The 20,423-nt window shown below is 34.7% G+C and overlaps 1 protein-coding gene across 1 annotated transcript in view; it reads right to left on the bottom strand.

Annotated features, from left to right (window-relative positions):
• Nucleotides 1–7,736: 7,736 nt before the first annotated feature.
• The window catches only part of LOC118740316 (short-chain dehydrogenase/reductase family 16C member 6), a 35,623-nt gene continuing 22,936 nt past the window's right edge, over nucleotides 7,737–20,423 (bottom strand). The window contains exons 2-4 of the mRNA XM_036471802.1: nucleotides 8,795–8,912; nucleotides 8,101–8,698; nucleotides 7,737–7,991 (exon numbers count right to left, since the gene is read on the bottom strand). Of these exons, the coding sequence (XP_036327695.1) occupies nucleotides 7,889–7,991; nucleotides 8,101–8,698; nucleotides 8,795–8,912 (819 nt within the window). The 3' untranslated portion in view covers nucleotides 7,737–7,888. The remainder of the gene's footprint in view (nucleotides 7,992–8,100; nucleotides 8,699–8,794; nucleotides 8,913–20,423) is intronic.

Raw genomic sequence — 20,423 nt, 5'->3', positions numbered from 1 at the left:
GGCTGTGTAAAATGACGTTGAGCAATACCACCAGCTCCGTCAGAATTGGAAAAGACCTCTCCGAGCCGTTCGCCACCAAACGGGGCTTCAGACAGGGCGACTCTCTTTCATGTGACTTCTTTAATCTGTAATTGTAGAAGATACAGCAGAACTGAACTGCTCAGGAACAATTTACTACAAGAGCGTGCAGTTGCTGGCTTATGCCGATAACTTCGATATCATCGGTATCAAAAACCGCGAAGTCCGTTCTGCCTTTTCCAAGTTGGATAAGGAAGTAAAGCGAATGGGTCTGGTGGTAAAAGAGGACAAGACGAAGTATCTCCTGTCATCAAACAAACAGTCAGCACATTCGCTCTTTGGCACCCAGGTTCCTGTTGACAGTTGTAATTTCGAGAAAGTAGGGAATTTCGTTTACTTGGGAACCAGCATTAATACCGATAATAGGCCCCTATTGCGAGTGTCGACTGGCAGTAGAATAGAAATTTGTCGATCGAGTCGATCATCTTTTATTTTGCTATTGTGTAACTTGATCGATAAAAATTTGTACTATTGTGAATGGTTGACAGAATTGTAAACAGCTGTTTGTTTGTTTACATTTGTTTCTTTAGTGTTTTATTTACATCATTTTTAAAATAATTGCTTTTATTATAAAATTAAAAAAATGGACACAGTTGAAATATGGTTTAGTGATGAGGAAGATGATGCGGAAGCTAATAGATTAGTAGAGTTGGCTAAAGCAAGGAGGGAATTGCGAGATTCGTCGAATCCCTTGGACTTGGAAGGTGTATGTACATGTGTGAGTTTTATGAATAGAAGTTGCGTTCCCGATGCTTCACGGTTTTTAGGCTTTACATGATTTGCAGGAAAAGCTGTTTTCCTCATTAATAAACTTTATGGAAGTTTAAGAAATACGGTACGGTTAAGTTTTTTGTACAATGATGTTGGGTTTTTGTGTCCAAACGCGTGACCCGAGTTTAAAAACTTTAACATAACAACATAACAAGTGTATTGAAAGAATTCAACTTTAATTTAAAATAAAGATTTCAAATTTCCGAGCACTAGTCAAATAATAAATTATGCAGTTTTTTTGTATAAACTTTTGATGTTGGTTCTGCGTAAAAACACTGTGGATGGCGTAGCCGGAGTTATATGCACAAGAAATATTGTATATGTATCTTTTCCAATAGAAGCGGAGCTTCCTACCCCACTCTTTCCGGAAATTCCTTTGCCTGAAGACACAGGCTCTCCTGCATCAGTACGACCAACCGCGCAAGTTGCCTTTTGTTGCTTATAATTTTTGATCTGTAACTCAGACACATACATGCATATGTATATTTCACAATTTTTTACAACTTCCAGTTCAATTGACTTACTTTTTATCCATTATAGTACCACTTTCTTATGTAAATTTTATAAACGCAAACTCCAACGACTAAAAAACAGCAATAGAAGGATGAGCGATTAAAAAGTATTCACAGTCGCTAATTGAGCGACTAAGCGACACTCGCAATAGCATCGATAATCGATAATCGCTTAATATTCGTTTATCTACTGCCAGTCGACATTCGCAATAGGGGTGATAATGTCAGCATGAAAATCCAACGCAAAATCACTCTTGCCAACAAGTGCTACTTTGGACTGAGTAGGCAATTCAGGAGTAAAGTCCTCTCTCGACGTACGAAAACCACACTCTATAATCCACTCTCATCATGCCCGTGCTGGTATATGGCGCAGAAGCATGGACAATGACAACATCCGATGAGGCGGCTCTTGGAGTGCTTGAGAGAAAGATTTTGCGGAAGATTTACGGGCCTTTACGCGTTGGCGACGGCGAGTACCGCAGACGATGGAACGATGAGCTGTATGAGCTTTACAACGACATGGACATAGTGCAGCGAATTAAAATACAGCGGCTCCGCTGGCTTGGTCATGTCGTTCGAATGGACACCGACGCTCCAGCTCAGAAAGTATTCAACTCGGAACTGGTAGCAGAGGAAGAGGAAGGCCCCCACTGAGCTGGAAAGACCAGGTGGAGAAGGACTTGGCTTCATTTGGCATTTCCAATTGGCGCCAGCTGGCACAGAAAAGAAACGACTGGCGTGCTTTGTTGAACTCGGCCAAAATCGCTTAGGCGGTTACAGCGCCAAATAAGAAGAAGAAGAAGATATCAAATAGTTTTATTTAGACTTAAAATGTCTTTTAAATCTTATTTGCAATGCTAAGTAATATAAAAATTTACTTAAGTACATTCGTGTAAATTGTAAATAGGCAACACCTCTCTAGGAAGCATGCAGGGAAGCACTGTTTTCAGTCCTTGTTGGGTAAGCCTTTTAGAATGGCTTCACTTAAAACAGCCTACCTAAATTATCTTCAGGTTATGCATATACAAAATGGCAAAAATTATCATTGAGGGCGTTGTAGGATATGCGGAAATGTGCTAATGGTGGTACGTCACCGTCACGAGAACTTTGTTCTTTTATGATTAAAAAAATTCAGAACTTGAGCGTTTCATCACCATCAATCATTCAGCTGTACGGATTGTGCCACAAAACTAAATTGCTTATAATATCAGAACCAAAGCAACTGTACTTGTAAGGAATATATTGACACCATATTCACTTGTATCTTCGTTTTTCATTTGGTTTGGGTTCAGGATTATGGCAGCCCTAGCTTAGATATGCGCAATAAAGTGTTAAAACATGAAATTTTCAAATACATTAAATGTTTCGTTTTATTTACATACATACATATGTATAAAACATGTTGATAATTTTAAACATATGATTTTAAACACATTAAATTATTCTTTTCACTTATATATCAATGAAACGAAGCTTTTTCACATTTTTCTTGTTTTTTTGAAAAATTCTTCTAGAACTTCGTCAACTGCAAAATTTATTATTATTTATTTTTTTTTATTTATCTTTGTGAATATTCATACATATATGCTAGACCGTTGAGCCTTTCTTGACCTGAGATATTTCTCAAGTAGGTTTTAATCCTTTCCAGGCATGAAAAACTTCGTTCAGGTGTAACTATTGAAACGGTCAAAGGTGCCAATACGCGCAAGATCTTAAAAATATACCCAAAATACGTTGTATTCATTATTTGTTACCACATTTTTAACTCCCCAAGAAAGTTTTGTTTCGAACAGTCGATTAAAGGTTACAAAGAAACTGGACTATTAAAATTATAGTACCAGGTTGACTGAGCTTTAATCGCGTAAATGTTAGGGATGTTAATTTTTTCGCTTTTTACGATCCCAGGATTTTCGAGACGTCGTTACATAATCCCAGGATTAGTCCCGTGATTTTGATATTCATTACTTTTCAACAACTTAAATCGAAAAAATTGCTTCTATATTATTTGAGAAGCTCTCCTACCATAAAATAAATAATAAATAAACGGCTTTGAAACCTACTTTTTAATTTAAGTGGCGTTTTTATTTTTTCTCTCTGACGTCAGGGTTTATTTTAAAGGACTTTTGTAATTTAAAAAATATGATTAATTCCAAAAATTATTTAAAAAATTGAGTGCAGTGTATTTAAAATAAAAATATAGGTTCCAAATGGGTTCCTCATCTTCTTTAGAATTAAAAAAAAATTAAAATTTTTTGGATTCACAAGGACGAATAGGTAATGTTTTAACGGGCGACGCATATATGCCAGCCGAAAAACGATAGAAAGCTGAAAACTTACTTATTATAGAATTTAATGGGGAACAAACCTAGGTTTTTATTTTTCCAAAAACCCCTTTTTTAAAAGTTTAATTTTGAGCACGCTTGTGTGCGTCAGAGTGAACAACTAAAAACGCAGTTTTACTACATAAATTTTACAAAATTAAAATTTACTATCGCATGGTATTGTATGTATATATAATGAGCTAGACATTTATAAAAAAATATTAATTATTAAATAAAAAAAAGTATACCCAATACTGCTCAAGAAAAGGAATTTCTATTATCGCTATCAGTGCAAAATACACCGTGCGACAAAAACCAAAAATTTTTAAAACACACGAAAAAGTCAATACATTCCCAAAACTAGGAGCCAAATATAGTGTATCCGTGTTTTTAACTTTTTTCTCTGACGTCAGGATTTTTTTAAAGGGCTTTGAAATTTCTAGCATATGATTGAATAAAAAAATTATTTAGAAGATTTTGTGCATTGTATAGTAACAATATGGGTACCAATTAAAAGGAAAAATTCTGTAGAATTAAAAAAATTAAATTTTTTGGTGTACCAGGATGAATAAGTGTTGAAAATTTCCTTTTAAAACTTTATCCTTGAATATTCTTGGAAATTTCCTATATTTATTTAAAAAAATATATATATCAAAGACTAATATGTAAACTACCACATCCTCGAATTTCGTCCTTCTAATTTTATTAGTTTTATATAAAAAAATCCGAAACCGAGATATGGGACTTCGAAGTTAAAAATATGATCTTTGGTAAAAAATTATTTTTTAATATTATTTGTAAATAACTAAAAATATAGACGTGTCCGCCTTTTGCTCTTATTCAAATGGTATATAAATTTTTTTGTGCGAGCTTATATTACAGGCGCTATAAGGTGTCAAAGTATGGGTCTTCGAAAAATTAAAAACCTTATATTTCAAAAAATTTTGAACTGATTTTTAAAAAATTAAAATCGTTATAAACGTGATTAAACTCCCTTTCTTCTGATATTTATATTTGTATACTTCGTATGTAAAAATTTGAGCAAAACATTTAAAAGGAAAAAATACCTTTTTTATATAAAAAAATATTTTAAACCAACAAATTACTAACCGATTTATAAAAAATTGATATCGTTGTAAACGCAATCAAACCTTCTTTCTTCTGATATGCGTATTTGTATTATTCGTATATAAAAATTTGAGAAAATACACTTAAAAGGAAAAAATACCTTTTTTTATACATACAAAAAAATTAACAAAGAAATTACTAACCGATTTGGCAAATGGATTTTATGTAAAAACGGAATCTTTTTTTAATATGTAATGCCGCTTCTTTATTTATTCGGATTAATTTTCCGTTTACAAAGGGTTGCCAAACTATCGATGGCACTATCGATAGTATCGATTGTTTATTTTTTTGGAGACTATCGCAGGCCATCGATGGTTTTTGTCAAAACTATCAAAAACTATCGATGGTGGTATGTACCAGAGATGTAGAAATGCATTAATTTTTTACTTAAAGCACTAATATTAATGTAAAAAATTAATGCCTTAATTTTTGAAATTTAAAGCATTAATTTTTGAAACTTAATGCAAATCAAAATTTCAATGCATTAATTCTGGAAAATGTAATGCTAATGAAAATTGTTTTCATTAAATGCTAATGCTAATGAAAAAATTTTGTTGCAATAAAATTTTTAAACGTTTTGTTCGTTTGAGTTAATAAAAACAATTAAATTTATTTTCTAGTGAAATATAAATAACCTCTTTTGTAAGGACTTCGAATAATTACTGGTAGTTTTTCCAGCTTCATTCTACAGGGTGGCGCCGAATGAGCTATATGGTTTAAATGGTTTATAATTTTTTAATTTATGCGATTATTATAATATTTTTTTTTGTAATACAGTATATTATTGGGGAATTTTTTGCAATTGGGTTTGATGTTCATTTTCTGCTTCGCACAAACGTAAAGAGCACGTTAGCATATTTTCCATAACTTTTCGCAGAATTTCGGGTGTAATGGCCATGATTTCATTTCGAATGTTGGTTTGGAGTTGGAGAATGGTTCTTGGTTTGTTAACGTACACTCTTTCTTTCAAATATCCCCAAAGAAAGCTGTTAGAAAGAATTCAAACCATATAGCTCATTCGGCGCCACCCAGTATTATAACCAAAAATTTGAGGTTTTTTTTGGCCGAAATGACGATTTTTTCAAGGTAAAATGACGATTTTCAGCAAAAGCATTCGGCAACGCTGCTGGCAGGTCATTTCCAGGCGTGGATCCCGTTGGTATAGAGTAAAAAAACTGTTATAAAGAATCCAAACCATATAGCTCATTCGGCGCCACCCAGTAGTTATAAGGTGGGCGGTGCTACGCCCAATTCCTAAAAGTCTATAGCAGTCTTATTTATTGTTAGGAGATTGTTGTTACTATTAACTTGAAGTAAATCAGCGTCCTCAGTTATTGAAATATCGGAGCTTTCGTATTTCTGAAACTTACCGTTATACGAGAAGCGGGTGTAATTTTAGTCCGATTTGAATAATTTTCAACAAATTGCTTTTCCGTACCCAGGTTATTAAGTGCACCGAGTTTGGTGGAAATTGATGAATCGGTTAGCGAGATAAAAAATTGTGGTCATAAATGGGCGGCGCCACGCCCATTATCCAAAAATTTATAATAGTCTAATTTTTTACTAAGTGGTCATTGCAATAATCGATATTGTGTCAAACAGCTTCAGTAGTCACTGATTTATCGCAGTTTTCGTGTTTCTGTAAATTTCCGTTATATGGCAGGTAGACGTGGTTATTGTCCGATTTCAAAAATTTTCAACAGATTTCTTAGCTAGACCCTGTATTGGTATTGATGAAGCGGCTACTGAGATACAGCATTTCATCATATGTAAGTTGGCGGGGTCACGCCCATTTTCCAAAAATTTCATAACAATATTATTTTTTATCACAATTCTACTCCACATACTAATTTTCAACAATTTGCATCCAATATTTACTGAAATATCGCAGTTTATGCATTTTTCGAAAATACCTTTATATGGGAAGTGGGTGTGGTTACAGTCCGGTTTCATACCGGACCAACCTACCTTGAATAAAGGGCAACCTACATATAAAATTACGTTGAGATATCTCAATTTTTGCTCGAGTAATCGTGTACACGGACAGACGGACGGACGGACAGACAGACATGGCTTAATCGACTTCTCTTTATGTATGATCATTTAAGTATACATTTGTCCATATCTATCTCGATTCGTTTTGGCTGTTACAAACAACCGTTATGCGAACAAAGTTAATATACCCTTGTGCACAAGTGCGCTCTTGTATAAAAATTGCTTCTATATTATTTGAGAATACCATAAAATAAATAACAAATAAATGGGTTTGAAACCGACTTTTTTTTAAAGTGGCGTTTTTATTTTTTCCCTCTGACGTCAGGATTTATTTTAAAGGACTTTGTAACTTCAAATATATAATTAATTCCAAAAATTATTTAAAAAAATGCAATGCAATGGAGAATAAAAATATGGGTACCAAATGAAAAAGGAAATTTCTTTCGAATTAAAAAAAATTAAAATTTTTTGGATTCACGAGGACGAATAGGTAATTTTTTAAGCTGATAAAGTTAGAAGGACGAAATTCGAAGAGTTTATATAAGTCCTTAAAACACTATTTTTTTCAAAAACAAATATTGCGAAATTTCAAGGATAAAATTTTAAAAGGACAATTTCAATACTTACCAGCCCTTCTGCACCAGAAACTTGAATCTGTTTAAATTCTACTGGATTTCATCATTAAGTTTGTTACCCATATTTCTTCTCTAAGCACATTTCACAGAATTTTTTAAATATGTTTTGAATTACTGACGTAAGAGTGAAAAACTAAAAACGCAATTTTAGTATATTTGGCCCAGGTTTAGCGAATATAATGATTTTTGTGTATACAATTTACTATCGCACGGTGTTATATGTAAATATAATGAGCTAGACATATATAAAAAATATAAGCTATTAAATAAAAAAAGAAATATAGCCAATACTGGTAAAGAAAAGGAGTTTCTGTTATTGCCTCAGTGCAAATTACAAATCTCGAAAATCCCGGGACTATCTGCCAAGAATCCCGGTATTTTCGGAACCTAAAAAAGGCGGGATACCGGGATTAATTTTTGGGAAGTACGTATCGATTTTCCAATTAGCTTAACCGGCGGGTACTCTACCACGTCCTTGAAACATCATCATCGATTCTGGTCCTCGAATAACCCTCGACATAAGCTCCCAGCATACTTTTGCAGGCAAGAGGCTGTTCAGAATATACAAATGTACATATAAGAACATTTTACATACATACATACATACGTACATATTTTAGCAACTATACATTTTTTTGTCTTTTTTGCTTAATAACTCACCATTTCAATGGAGTAAGCATGCGAATCGAGTTGGGCAACACACACCAAACTTCGTTCTTTCGAACTGCCTCTATGATACGATCAGCGACATATTGCGGCTCCAACATTGGAAACATGCGCGGTCGTACGCCGGAGAACATGCCGGTATTAATGTAGTATGGACAGATCAAAGTCATTTGAATGCGATCGTAGCCATGTGCTTTTAAATCGGTCAGCAGGCTTTCATGGAAACCGATACAAGCGAATTTCGTGGCACTGTAATCACTGCAGCCGTAGGTGCCCAGCATGCCAGTCACTGATCCTACTGTAACAATGTGGCCAAGGTTATTTTGCATCATATGTGGTAGAAATGCTTTTACAGTCCAATAGTGCGAAATTATATTAATGTTGTAAGTATTCTGTATGACTCGATCGGGAAGATCCCAGAACGGACGACAGCAGACGACACCTGCATTATTGCAAAGGATTTCGACATTACCCACTTCGTTGATGGTCTGTGAGGCTCGTTCATATACTTGCTCGCGATCGGAAATATCAACAACATATCCTTTGCAGGTAAAACCATTCCGGCCGAGTAAATCAACAGTAGTTTTAATGGCTAATGAGTTTAGTATTGTAAAATTTAGGAGAAAGTAAAAAAATATATGCACATACATAAGTACACATAGTATGTGTCGATTTTTTTTCTTCTTACCTTCTTGGTTGATGTCCCAGACTACTACACGAGCATTTAGTTTAGCAAAGTTCAACGCCAACAACCGGCCAACTCCACCTCCACCGCCAGTGATCAATACTACTTGTCCTGAAATCTCCTAGAATTAGAAGAATAAAAAAGGGAAATGCATCAATATTAAATTCAATGGTATTATTTATGTAGTTTCATAAACACAAGTATTTAAAAAATATATGTATTAACCCGTAATTAAGCGCGGGGTAATTTCAAATTGAAAAAAAATGTAGGGGAGAGTTTGAAAGCTCTCGCGCTCGCGCTTGCGCTCTTTTTAGCTTTCTAGCAGTGAACTGCAATAATTTGCCTTTTCAAGTCATTGCTTGACTAACACAAGTTAGAGGATATTAATCGAGATAGAATATGCACTCCTATACGCTACCCAACGGCGCATCGCTGAATGGGGTCCGTCTACAATATGCACTACACAATTCAACAAATAATTGATTACAACACCACTGAACAATGGAAAACTGTGATCAACATTGTAGGCAGTCTTTATAAAATGTAGATTACAATTTAGAAACGAATACTTAATTGTAATGAACGCCCGAAGAGTGTTCTACTAAAATGTCCATTGAAACTTTTTTTTAATATTGATTTTAAACTAATTTTAATCTCGAATGTATTTTTTATTTTGGCTTCAGCGCTACCTAGCGGTTGCATTTTTTGCAAATCTATGTGGTACTATGACCTTCCGCTGGTGGGTATGTGGCAGGATATCAACCCGCGCCTTCGGCGATGTTAATTAACACACTTACCTGTACATAAGCAAACACTTATTAAAATGCAAAGTGGCCATTCTTTATTATAAAAAGGCACCAATATTTATATAAAATTTTTTGAATTTGGTGTCTATATTAATGGGTAACCGATATTTTACAGCGATACTTTAAATAAGTACTATATAGTATATAAGGAGATGACAATCGTTCCCCAAGGTGTATCAGTATGCTATTCATAATACGTGGGTAGTCGCTTAGAATATGATCTGGAGCTGCCTCCACCAGAACACACAACCTGCATCCCGTCTCTACAGAAAGCCCAATATTATTCAAATGGTTCCTTAACTTGCAGTGCCATTTCACGTAGCCTGTAAGAGTTCTAAAACCCTCCCGGCTAAGTTCCATGAGTCTTTCGGAGTTCCTCTTGAAAGCTCTTTGATTGTTTCATTCACTTTGACTTGTCCGGATCCCACAATAGCTTTACGCTATTGTAACGTGGTTCAAAGGTGTTTTACAGCTGTCTACAGGCCTTGATGCCGTTTTAAAAAGTCTGAGGCTTTTAACACTGCCTGACTATCCGACATAATATTTATTTTGGCCCCATTTGTCCTTCTGCGAAGACATTGGCGAACAAAGACTTCCGCCTTAAATATGGTTGGCTATGTGCCCATTGGAAGACTTTTCTGGAATCTTGGTCCATGTAGGCCTGCCCAGTACTGCCGTCGTCCATATTCGACCCACCGGTGTACCACACTTGGTCAGAGCCGCATATGTAACGACGAGTTTTACTACTGTATTAAATAACCAATACGTTAGTTTTGGTGATATTCCTCCACGACATATCATGCAAATTTTTTCCAGAGCTGCCCTAGATACGTCCTCTCCTGAGAACTTAATTTATGTCCCTGCCAAGGTTGGTCTAATCGAGTTGACTTTCCTTCTCTATGTATATAGGACAATGGTGAACTTCACTGGGTTTATTAACAAGGCCTTTTCAGTACACCAGTCTTTAGTGCATATATGTATGTACAATTGTACATCGTGCATACGCTAGTGATCAGCTGATTAATTTAAGTAATATTTCGACCAGTTTTGGATTTTGTTTTTGTCTAATTAATGTTTATATTTTTTTAAAACCTTTTGCACATTAAATAACCAGCACCACTTTTATAAAACATTATAAGCATTAAACCAACAAAAGAAAAATAACCAAAACAGGTCAAAATGTCACTTAAATTAATCAGCTGGCCACATTTGTACATATGAGGAAGTGAGAGAAGTGGCCTAACCCAAAACTATCTATTTTTGTACTACCCACTTAAACTAGTCTCAAATGTTATAAGTTTAAAAATAAAAGTCGCTCATTCCTTAATTTTAAGGTACAGAGCTACATAGCGTACTATCAAATGAAGGAATAAGCGACCTTAATTTTTAAATGTATAATTTTTGATACTATTTTAAGACGTTAAGTACCAAATAAATTTGGTTAGGCCACTTCTGCTCTCATGGCCTTATATGTAGTTTCTCAAAACTGTAGTTCAGTTCAATTTAAATTAACTTGTAGGCACATAAAGTATATATGAATCTTCATATTGTATATTGGAATTGAATTGAGGGTATACGTTTGTACTTTAAAATCGGGTATATTTATGTACATGTTTGCGGTCGTCGTTATACGAACACACGGTGAAATGTGCGTGTAAATAAGGTTGCTAAAATGTTTGGAGATACATATTTGGCAACGCTGCCTATCGAGCTTTTAAATCGCTTAAAATAAATTTCGAATGCATATTTTCGCCAGCCCTGATTATTATAATCTAAAATACATTATTTGAAACCATACTTACTATATTTGATAACAATATAAAACATTAACCATTTAACATAAGTGACAGCTCGATTTGAAACTGCCTTAGCTCAGTAGAATGAGAAGAAAAACGGGAAGAAATGAATCCCCATATGGGGGAAAAATATAAAATTTCACATTTTCTCCTAAACAAAATTTGCTTTTTTATAGAATATTCGTTATGAAAAAAAAAATAAGATAAAATACCTTTTTAAGAAAACAAAGTGTGTATACTGAGAAAAAATAAAAAAACATTCAACTATATTAATGGGCAAAGAAAAGTTAAAGAAGTAACACTGTTTCACGTAAGGCAGTTAATATGGCGGAATTAGAGCGAGAAGTTGCCAACTGATAACACCTTGTATTATTGCATCATGGCTTTCGGCTATGTCTTAGACTTCAATATAACGAATTTTAGTCCGAATCTATACCTTTTACATGGAGCACCATCTACGATGATTTTCTTAGTTGATGATAATTGATTCTTTGATTTATAAGTAGAAAGCTCAGAAAACTTCACGGTTCTAGCTATCTATTGTGCCATTTCAAGGTGACTAGGGGGACATTTTACTCCAGAATGTGATCAATTGTAAATTATAACTATGTCGTCGGAACCTATACAGCAGTGAGTAATATCTTTTAATATAGAACGATAACTAATGTATAACCCCCCATTAAAAAATTTTCCAAACGATTTCTTAGTTCTATGTATCTTTGTTCCAGCGCTTATGCCCTTGTTTTTCTAAAATCAATCTAAGAATTGTTTTTGAACTAATAACTTTTCTTAACTGTACAGAATTATCAACAAATTTACCTTGCACATCACTCCAGTTTAATACAGATTTGTTTTTGTTGCTGTTGTTCTTCCCTGCATAATTTCTTGGTACCGATGATTTTTTGGCTTGCGACACTTTTTCATAAAATAACATTTCTTTGGGCAATTACGACAAATTATTTCCTTCGCTTTGCACTCATTAATGCGACCCGGTTTCCACGAGTCCCCACAATTGTATCAGAAACGATTTACTTCACCGACGATAGTCGAGTCCGATTTGTCTTTTATTATCCAAGACACACTTGTTTGCGTTGGCTGTTTCGTAAGTTTTTCAAGTAGCAATAATGCGCGTTAGTTCGTCATCCCGACCATCCAAGAGTTTGAGCAGTAATTTCTTGTCAAACACACCTACAACAATACGATCACGCAGCATTCGGTCCTCGTAGGAGCTACCACATAAACACTTGAACTCACAGTGCCGTAATCGAATTTCGAATTCATTGAATGATTGGTGTTCTCTTTGCACAATCATGTTGAACTTGTATTACTCCATCGCCACGTTTCGTTGAGGCAAGCAATGATCATCGAATTTTTGCAGAACCTCCTCTAATGTTCGCTGTTGGACAACTTGTTTAACGCGCGCTGGTTCTTGCTCCACACCTTCAACAATGGGCACGTTCAGAAGGCGCAACAGCTCAGTAACTGTTGCGATTGCACCTTCTGAACGCGTCGTTTTGCACTTCTGATCTACTGAACAGTTGCGTGTTAGATGATCGTAATTTTTTTATGATCATTTGAGACAACATGTTGTGTGTTTTGAATTTGACAGCTAATGTATCAATCCGTTCAGAAGGCGCATTATGATCACTGATTTTTTTAGCAACGGTTGCGCTCAACTTCTGCGCCTTCTGAACCTACCCAATCACGGCTGGTATTTGGCGCTCAAACTTGACTTGGCCCAGCAGTGAATCTTGGATTTCATCATTAGGGTATAATGTGTTATATATGTATATTTGTACCCTGTGTGCCTTGCAGCCAAACAAAACGTGCAATTTTTGTTGGATCCTGCTCTTTTGCCTTACCGCTGGCGATTAGGTATACCATGAAGTTGAGCTTCCAATTTGGCCACTCCGTCGCCAAATTTGTGCAATCCAATTCCGCTGGTGTACGCTCACTCATAATTTTTCGGCAATTCTTGATAAAATAGCGAAATATATATTTTGTTCGCCACTTCCGACACCATGTAACACGCTCGACGTGTTAGTAAATAATTGGAACGCAATATATAGTGGATGGCTTGAGATTTTATTTATTACAATACGGTACGTTTAGTTTATTCAGCGATTCCAATTGAAAAGGGAAGACTTGGTATTTTCTTTAGAGATGTGTGATGTGCTAAAATTACCAATTAATTGATACAGGACATTTGTCGCATAATGCCCTGTTTACACATTGATATTAATTGCTCCTTCCTAATGCCCTGCTTACACGTACGATCTTATTACAAACTCCCCCGTGAATCAAGTTGGATGCCTGTAATTTAACGTTATTTGACAAGTATATCCCAATCGCCCCCCTCAAATAAAATCCTGTATCCGCACTGTATGGGAAAGCAATTTTTGTTTGACTAAATTTGGCAGCACAGCTAAACAATTTTGGCTGCACTAGTATACATTTTGGGGGCACTGATGAGTTTTGACAATTAAGCTGAAATTAGTCAAGAACGTAAACCTACTGGTACGATCTGTCTTACCAGAGCGCCATGTAAATGAAGACTCAACACCGCAGAATTTTTCTGTATCGCAGAAATCTGCGGATTTTAGATTTTTCCGTGTCAGCTGATTTCTTCCTTCCATAGATGGTTGCCACTTCGTCAGTTTTGCAGATGGTAATAAAGTTATAAGTTCCTATTCAAAATACGTTTAAAATATTTGAAATTTACTATTGAATAAGATTTTTTTGTTGAAAACTAAGTAGTTTATATCTAGCTACAATCTAGTATTGCACGAAAAATTGTAGTTGAAAAGGTAAGTTTATGAAAAGGCATTGATGAATGGCAACACTGTAGTAAGCAACATTGAGTGCTCCAGTAATCGACTGAATTATGCGTATACAGACTGCGTTTAAATATACGTTCGGCGTTCTTGACTGATTTCAGCTTAAGTAGGGCTGCCAGACATCTCTGTTGCCCAACCCGGACACTTAAGGGTGGGAGGGGGCCTCTCGCTCCCTTCCCTTTCGTTTCGACAAAAATTACATACGGAAAGATGTAGTAAAATCTTATTTTGACACACAACAACAAAAACATAAAGACATGAGATCATGAGATCATTACAACGTACACCAACAAAACAAAAAACTTATCACAACTAAAGCACAGAGAATTTTTCACAATGCATGCACATTTTTTTGTTCTTTATAAAAATACCGCTTATACTAAATACATCAAAAAACATAAAAATACAATTACCAAACTTTGTGCAAAACTCGGAAAATGCAATAAATTTGCATGAAAATTTGCAACTTTCTAATCAGACTTTTTATAAAAAAATTTTGAAAATAAAGTTTTGCAGTACATAAAAATTTAGTTTTTTGGTATTGTTTTTACTGAGAGTTTCTTCCATACAAACTATGTTCGACAATTTTTTTTATATGGTAGACACTGTCAGCAAAAAATAAATAATTGCAAAAAATCAACGAAATTTTCTGGTATCTTCAGACTTGCACTTTAATAATTGGCTCAAAAGCTACATTTTCAAAATTTTTCTAAAAGATCTGATTAGAAAATGTGATCGGATGAAAGAGTCTCCGAGCCAATAATTTTGTACGGAACTGTACTTATAAGTACTCTAGGTTTCATGAAAGAAAAAAGATTTAAGCACAAGATAACATTAAAATATCAGTCATTTCTTTCATTGCTGTGAACTTATTTCAAAACTTCTGGCTTTTGCTTAATATAATTGTAAAACTCTGCGCATGTCATTTTAACGTATTTAGGTACTTATATTAATCATCAACTATTGCTAGTGAAAAACGTGCGAAATTAAAAAAAAAAAAATATGTACGCATATGAAAGAGCATCAACCCAACTCGTAATACATTTAAGTATACAAATTTTAGTATTTAGTACAGAAATATTCAATTGAAATACGCCAATATTAAAATGAAGCGCTATGCACTTAACGGGTGCTTTTTCATAATTAAGTTAAAAAAAAATATATTTAAATTCCATGCTGCCTGTAATGGGATTAGAACCCTGACCCTCTGGAAATTAACAAATTGTGGCAAGCAGCTCCGCGCACTCAGCTACAGCCAGACATATAAATGTGCATTCAGATGTTCAGTTTGATTCAACACCACGCATGCGTGGTATGAAAGTACTATTTTTATTTCCCCCAGTATATTCATAACATTTTTCTTAATATTACAACACGTTATTTCTCTTTCATTTAAATTTTGTGCAATCAAATCGAAAACCGGGACACTTAAATGAAACCCGGGACATTTTAAGGTAGGACCGGGACGCCGGGACAAATAGCTCAAAACCGGGTCATGTCCGGGAAAACCGGGACGTCTGGCAGCCCTAAGCTGAAGCCTTTTCCCGTACTACGGGTAGAGTTGCCGCCTTGGTAGTTTTCTTTACCAAAATTGGTATTTTTTTTATTTTTTTTTCGCAAATTTGTTAATTTGGTAATTTATTTTTCAATTTTGTAACTTTTTAAATTCGGACGTACATATATCATAAGGCAAAACAAGTTGTGATTCTACATTAGGAAGGGGGCGGTAAGCTTTTCCTTTTATAAAAATACAGGTAGTCCTGAAAGTTTCGCAAGGCAAAAAGTTCTTCGGCGTTCCTTGCTTACTAGAATTGTGTGATGTCTAACAAACTGCTATTGCTATATCTACCGTGTCCTTTCCAGAAGGTTGTGGCTGGTCCTACCTTTCCTTGTCAGTTCCTCAGCTTTGCAATTGCCATCAATACTCCGCCATAACCCGGCAACCATATGAGTAGAATTCTATGTAAATATGTACGTTCAAAAAGCTACTGAATTCAGTAACCCATCCGACCAAGAAACGTATGTTAGTGGATGCTACTAGTTTTACGATAGTTTCTCTTACCCTCAAGCTCCGCCTCACCTAAGAGTCTCGTATTTCAAACGGAAGTTTGTATTTTTGCTTTTATACCCGTTGAAGGCATCGATCATGTATTTTGATTTATAATTTTTCACTAACCTTTCTCGGACAAAATATTCAAAAAAAAAAATATATAGAAAAGTCATCGCTTTAATAAAAAATTTTTAAGAATATTTCAAAACATTCAAAGTAAGTAAAAGTAATTTGAGCATAAATACTAAACACTAAACAATTAATCAAATTGAATAATTTAAGGAACCATGTAATAATTTGGAGTAAGTATTGAAACTCCTTTGCTGGATAAATATATTAAACTAAAAAAATAACTATCCTTATCAAATAGCACAATTCAAAAATCCCGTAGTATCAGGACGGAGTTTGCAAAATCTATGAATATCAAGAAAAAAAACAAAGGATGGATGTTCAACAACAAGTAATTTTTAAGCAAAAAATACCAGCACTTCAATGCTCATACAAAAATTTAGGATTACTGTTAATGTCTTCATGACACCATGATTAGTATGGAACCACACTTGAGGTACCGCCTTTCCTATAAAAAAACTATAATCGAAAACGATTCACGTGGTCCAAAGTTACCCGGTAATATATGTACATAAAATAAAATAAAATATTCCGAAGAATTGATAAACTTCCTCTTTTTTGAAGTCAGTTAATAAAAAATTTTATTGCATATTTTCATATTAAAACTCTTAACTTATGTACACTTATTATTTTAGTTACTATAACATTTACCTAAATCACATCTAAATACGTTTATATAAACTTAATTTTTGTTTTAAAACACGAGAAAATTTAACTACTGTAATCTTTTTATACCCGAGCGCACTTGTGCACAAGGGTATATTAATTTTGTTCACATAACGGTTGTTTGTAACAGCCAAAACGAATCGAGATAGATATAGACAAATGTATACATAAATGCTCAGAATGAATAGAGAAATCGATTAAGCCATGTCTGTCTGTCCGTCCGTCTGTCCGTCTGTCCGTCCGTCCGTGTACACGATAACTCCAGCAAAAATAGAGATATCTCAACAAAATCTGGTATGTAGGTTTCCGTTAATCCAAGGTAGGTTGGCATTGAAAATGGGCGAAATCCGACTGTAACCACGCCCACTTCCCATATAACGGTAATTTCCAGAAATACGAAAACTGCGATATTTTAGTAACTACTGAAGATAATTCACTCGAAATATATATTTACAATAATTTTCAGACGAAAAATAAGAATATTATAAATTTTTGCAAAATGGGCGTAGCCACGCCCACTTATGGTTATATGTGTATATCTTGGTATCCGCTGCATCAATTTATTCCAAACTTGGCACAGTTGTTGGCCATGATACAGCATACTAAATGGCCGAAATTTTAAAAACTCGGACAATAACCACGCCCATATAACGGTAATTTAGAGAAATACAAAATCTTCGATAAATCAGTAAATATTAAAGCTAATTTATTCAAAATTGATGCTTGCAACAATTCTTTACCAAGAAATACGTTTATGATAAAATTTTGGAAAATGGGCGTGGCACCGCCCACTTATGATCACATATATATATATCGGTAACCGTTCTACTAATTTGTACCAAACTCGATGGTTATTGTGCTTGCCACATAAAAGCAAAACATTGGAAATTATTGAAATCGGACTAAAATTACGGCCGCTTTTCATATAACGGTAAATTTCAGAAATGCTTGAAACTGTAATATTTCGAAATTTAAGGACGCTAATTTACTCAAAATTGATACACCCCGGCTTACCACCTAGCGGTAGCTTTCAGAAAGGTGAAAAAACATATATTTAATACTTGCGCCGGGTATTTAATGTTCGGCTCCACCCGAACTTAGACTTTCTTACTTGTTTTTGTTAAATATGGGAATAAATTGGAATGGAACAGCTGTAATATCGTAAACTTGTCATTTTAATGTTTGTTTACGATTCTTCTATCGATGCATTCTCGATGGGTAAATGCAAAACATACGATTATGAGCCACAAGATCGTACCATGTTCTTAAAACAACGCGCTGTTGTGACTTTTAGCATTCATAAGCAGATATAAAAATTATAGCTGAATGAAGCTCTGGTTGCCTGAAAAGCTTGGTGTCTTCGGATATACATATGTACAGACATATCTTTGTACAGTTCTGAACATAAAATAAGTTTCGTAATTTTTTGTTGAATTCGGTAACTTTTTCTGGTGATTTTGGTAAAAAATAAAAAAAATCTTGTGGCAACACTGACCACAGGATTTAATCAGATATAATCTGAAATTGTTCCGGACACACATTTTCTACGGGTATTGAAGAAGATGGAATGACCAACTGTGTTAGTTTTTGAAGTGAAACTTCTTAAGCGGCGGTTGGTTGGTTGGGAGTAAATTGGCAAATTCAACAGGAAATGCACACGGAAATAGTGCAACGGAAATTGCACACGGAAATAGTACAACGGAAGTTGCACACGGAAATGGTTGGGACGGGATCAAGTGCTTCTTAAATGTATGCAAATGGTATTCATTTAACAAAAACTTGCTAATAAAAGGTTAAAGAATAACACTTAGAAAAAGACCAATACAAGAATGAAAGTAATGGCGAGTGCGTACATAGATAAAAAAAAGCATAAAGGCAAAGGTTAAAAAAAAAAAAAACAAAGATGCGTCAAGATAAAGGCAAATTCATGGTCGGATTAGGCCGGATTCAGTTTTTATGAAATTATTAAACCCTTTCTGACCGGGTACCCACAATCGTGAGTGTAATGCCGATTTCGTTTCTACCGAAAAATGCAACATTCTCTTTGCCCTCTACGCACAAACACTAAGAAGAGGACAATGAGAAGGCAACATTTTTTGTAGAAACTTGGAAAATTATTATTGGATTTGCGTTCGCGTACTTTTTTGGATATTTTTTCTATGAGAGCGAATTCTCATAAATTAAGTTACTGGCGAGTTGCTGGCAAGTTACTGTATAATTTGAAAACACACACAACTAAAGAATTGCCAAGTCGGCGAAGCCCTATCTTTTGGTCGTATTACCGGCTTCCGGTGTCTACCGGAAGTGGATTAAACATACAGGAAGTCCATTCTTTTAAATGGGGCATACATGTTTTTACAACAGAATCGGATTCTGAGGGTAAAAATACGTAACTTTTGTTTGCTACTTTTTTCTGGAATGGACTTCCGGTCTGTTTAACTCACATCCGGCTAATACATTGTGAAATTTCAATTCGGCCTCTGCAAAAAAAATTTAATAAAATAAAATCAAAGATTAGTTATTTTTTAGCGACTTAAGCAACCGTATTTAAAAATATGTTCAAAATAAAGCTTTTCTAAACTTCTCTTGTTTGACACCCATATTCTAGGATCCCAGCTGACTTCTTATTTTAATTTATTTTAAATTTCTAGACACGTGGCAACCCTCTTCAAATTTTGTTAGGAATTAAGTTTTCGAAACTCTCTCGTTTGGCATCCATATTAAAAAAATGCATTAATTTGTTACTTAAATTGATTTTGAATTTATTTATAAACAGGCGGCATCCTTCCTCTAACGAAAAACCCCTATATAGACCAAGTGCAGAAGAACCTGGCTACCCTCGGGATGAACAACTGGCGCAACTTCGCACAGGAAGGAGGCAATTGGAGAATTTGTTTGGTATTGGTCCAAACCGACGGACGGTTCTAGTGCCAAAAAATAAGAAGAAAAAGGAGATATTGGTCTTAATAATCACTTAATTATCCGTGAAACTAATTCACTACTATCAAATATGTATGTAAAACTGCAACAAATCACAATAGCGGCTACATGTGTATGTATGTACGTTTACATATTTATGTGAATTTGATTTGCAAAGCGATACTCAAGTTGAAGGCGCTCATTTAAAAATTTAATAAAATTACTCAAAGCGCTATGTGTACCTGACACGCATGATCAATAAGCAAATAAGCAATACTCACGTGAGTATTCACAAATGTATACTATATACGTACACACGAAGGTACGTAGGCACCTACATACATACTTGTGAAGGTGGGGACGCATACAATTTGGCAACATTAAGTATGTATTTGTTTTTTTTCCATCGTCATATCACCAAATCGCATA

This window comes from Rhagoletis pomonella, unplaced genomic scaffold (genome assembly GCF_013731165.1).
Source record: "Rhagoletis pomonella isolate Grant_MI unplaced genomic scaffold, Rhpom_1.0 Rhpom_scaffold_00006, whole genome shotgun sequence".
Taxonomy (NCBI): domain Eukaryota; kingdom Metazoa; phylum Arthropoda; class Insecta; order Diptera; family Tephritidae; genus Rhagoletis; species Rhagoletis pomonella.
This window is presented reverse-complemented; position numbering and strand designations above follow the sequence as displayed.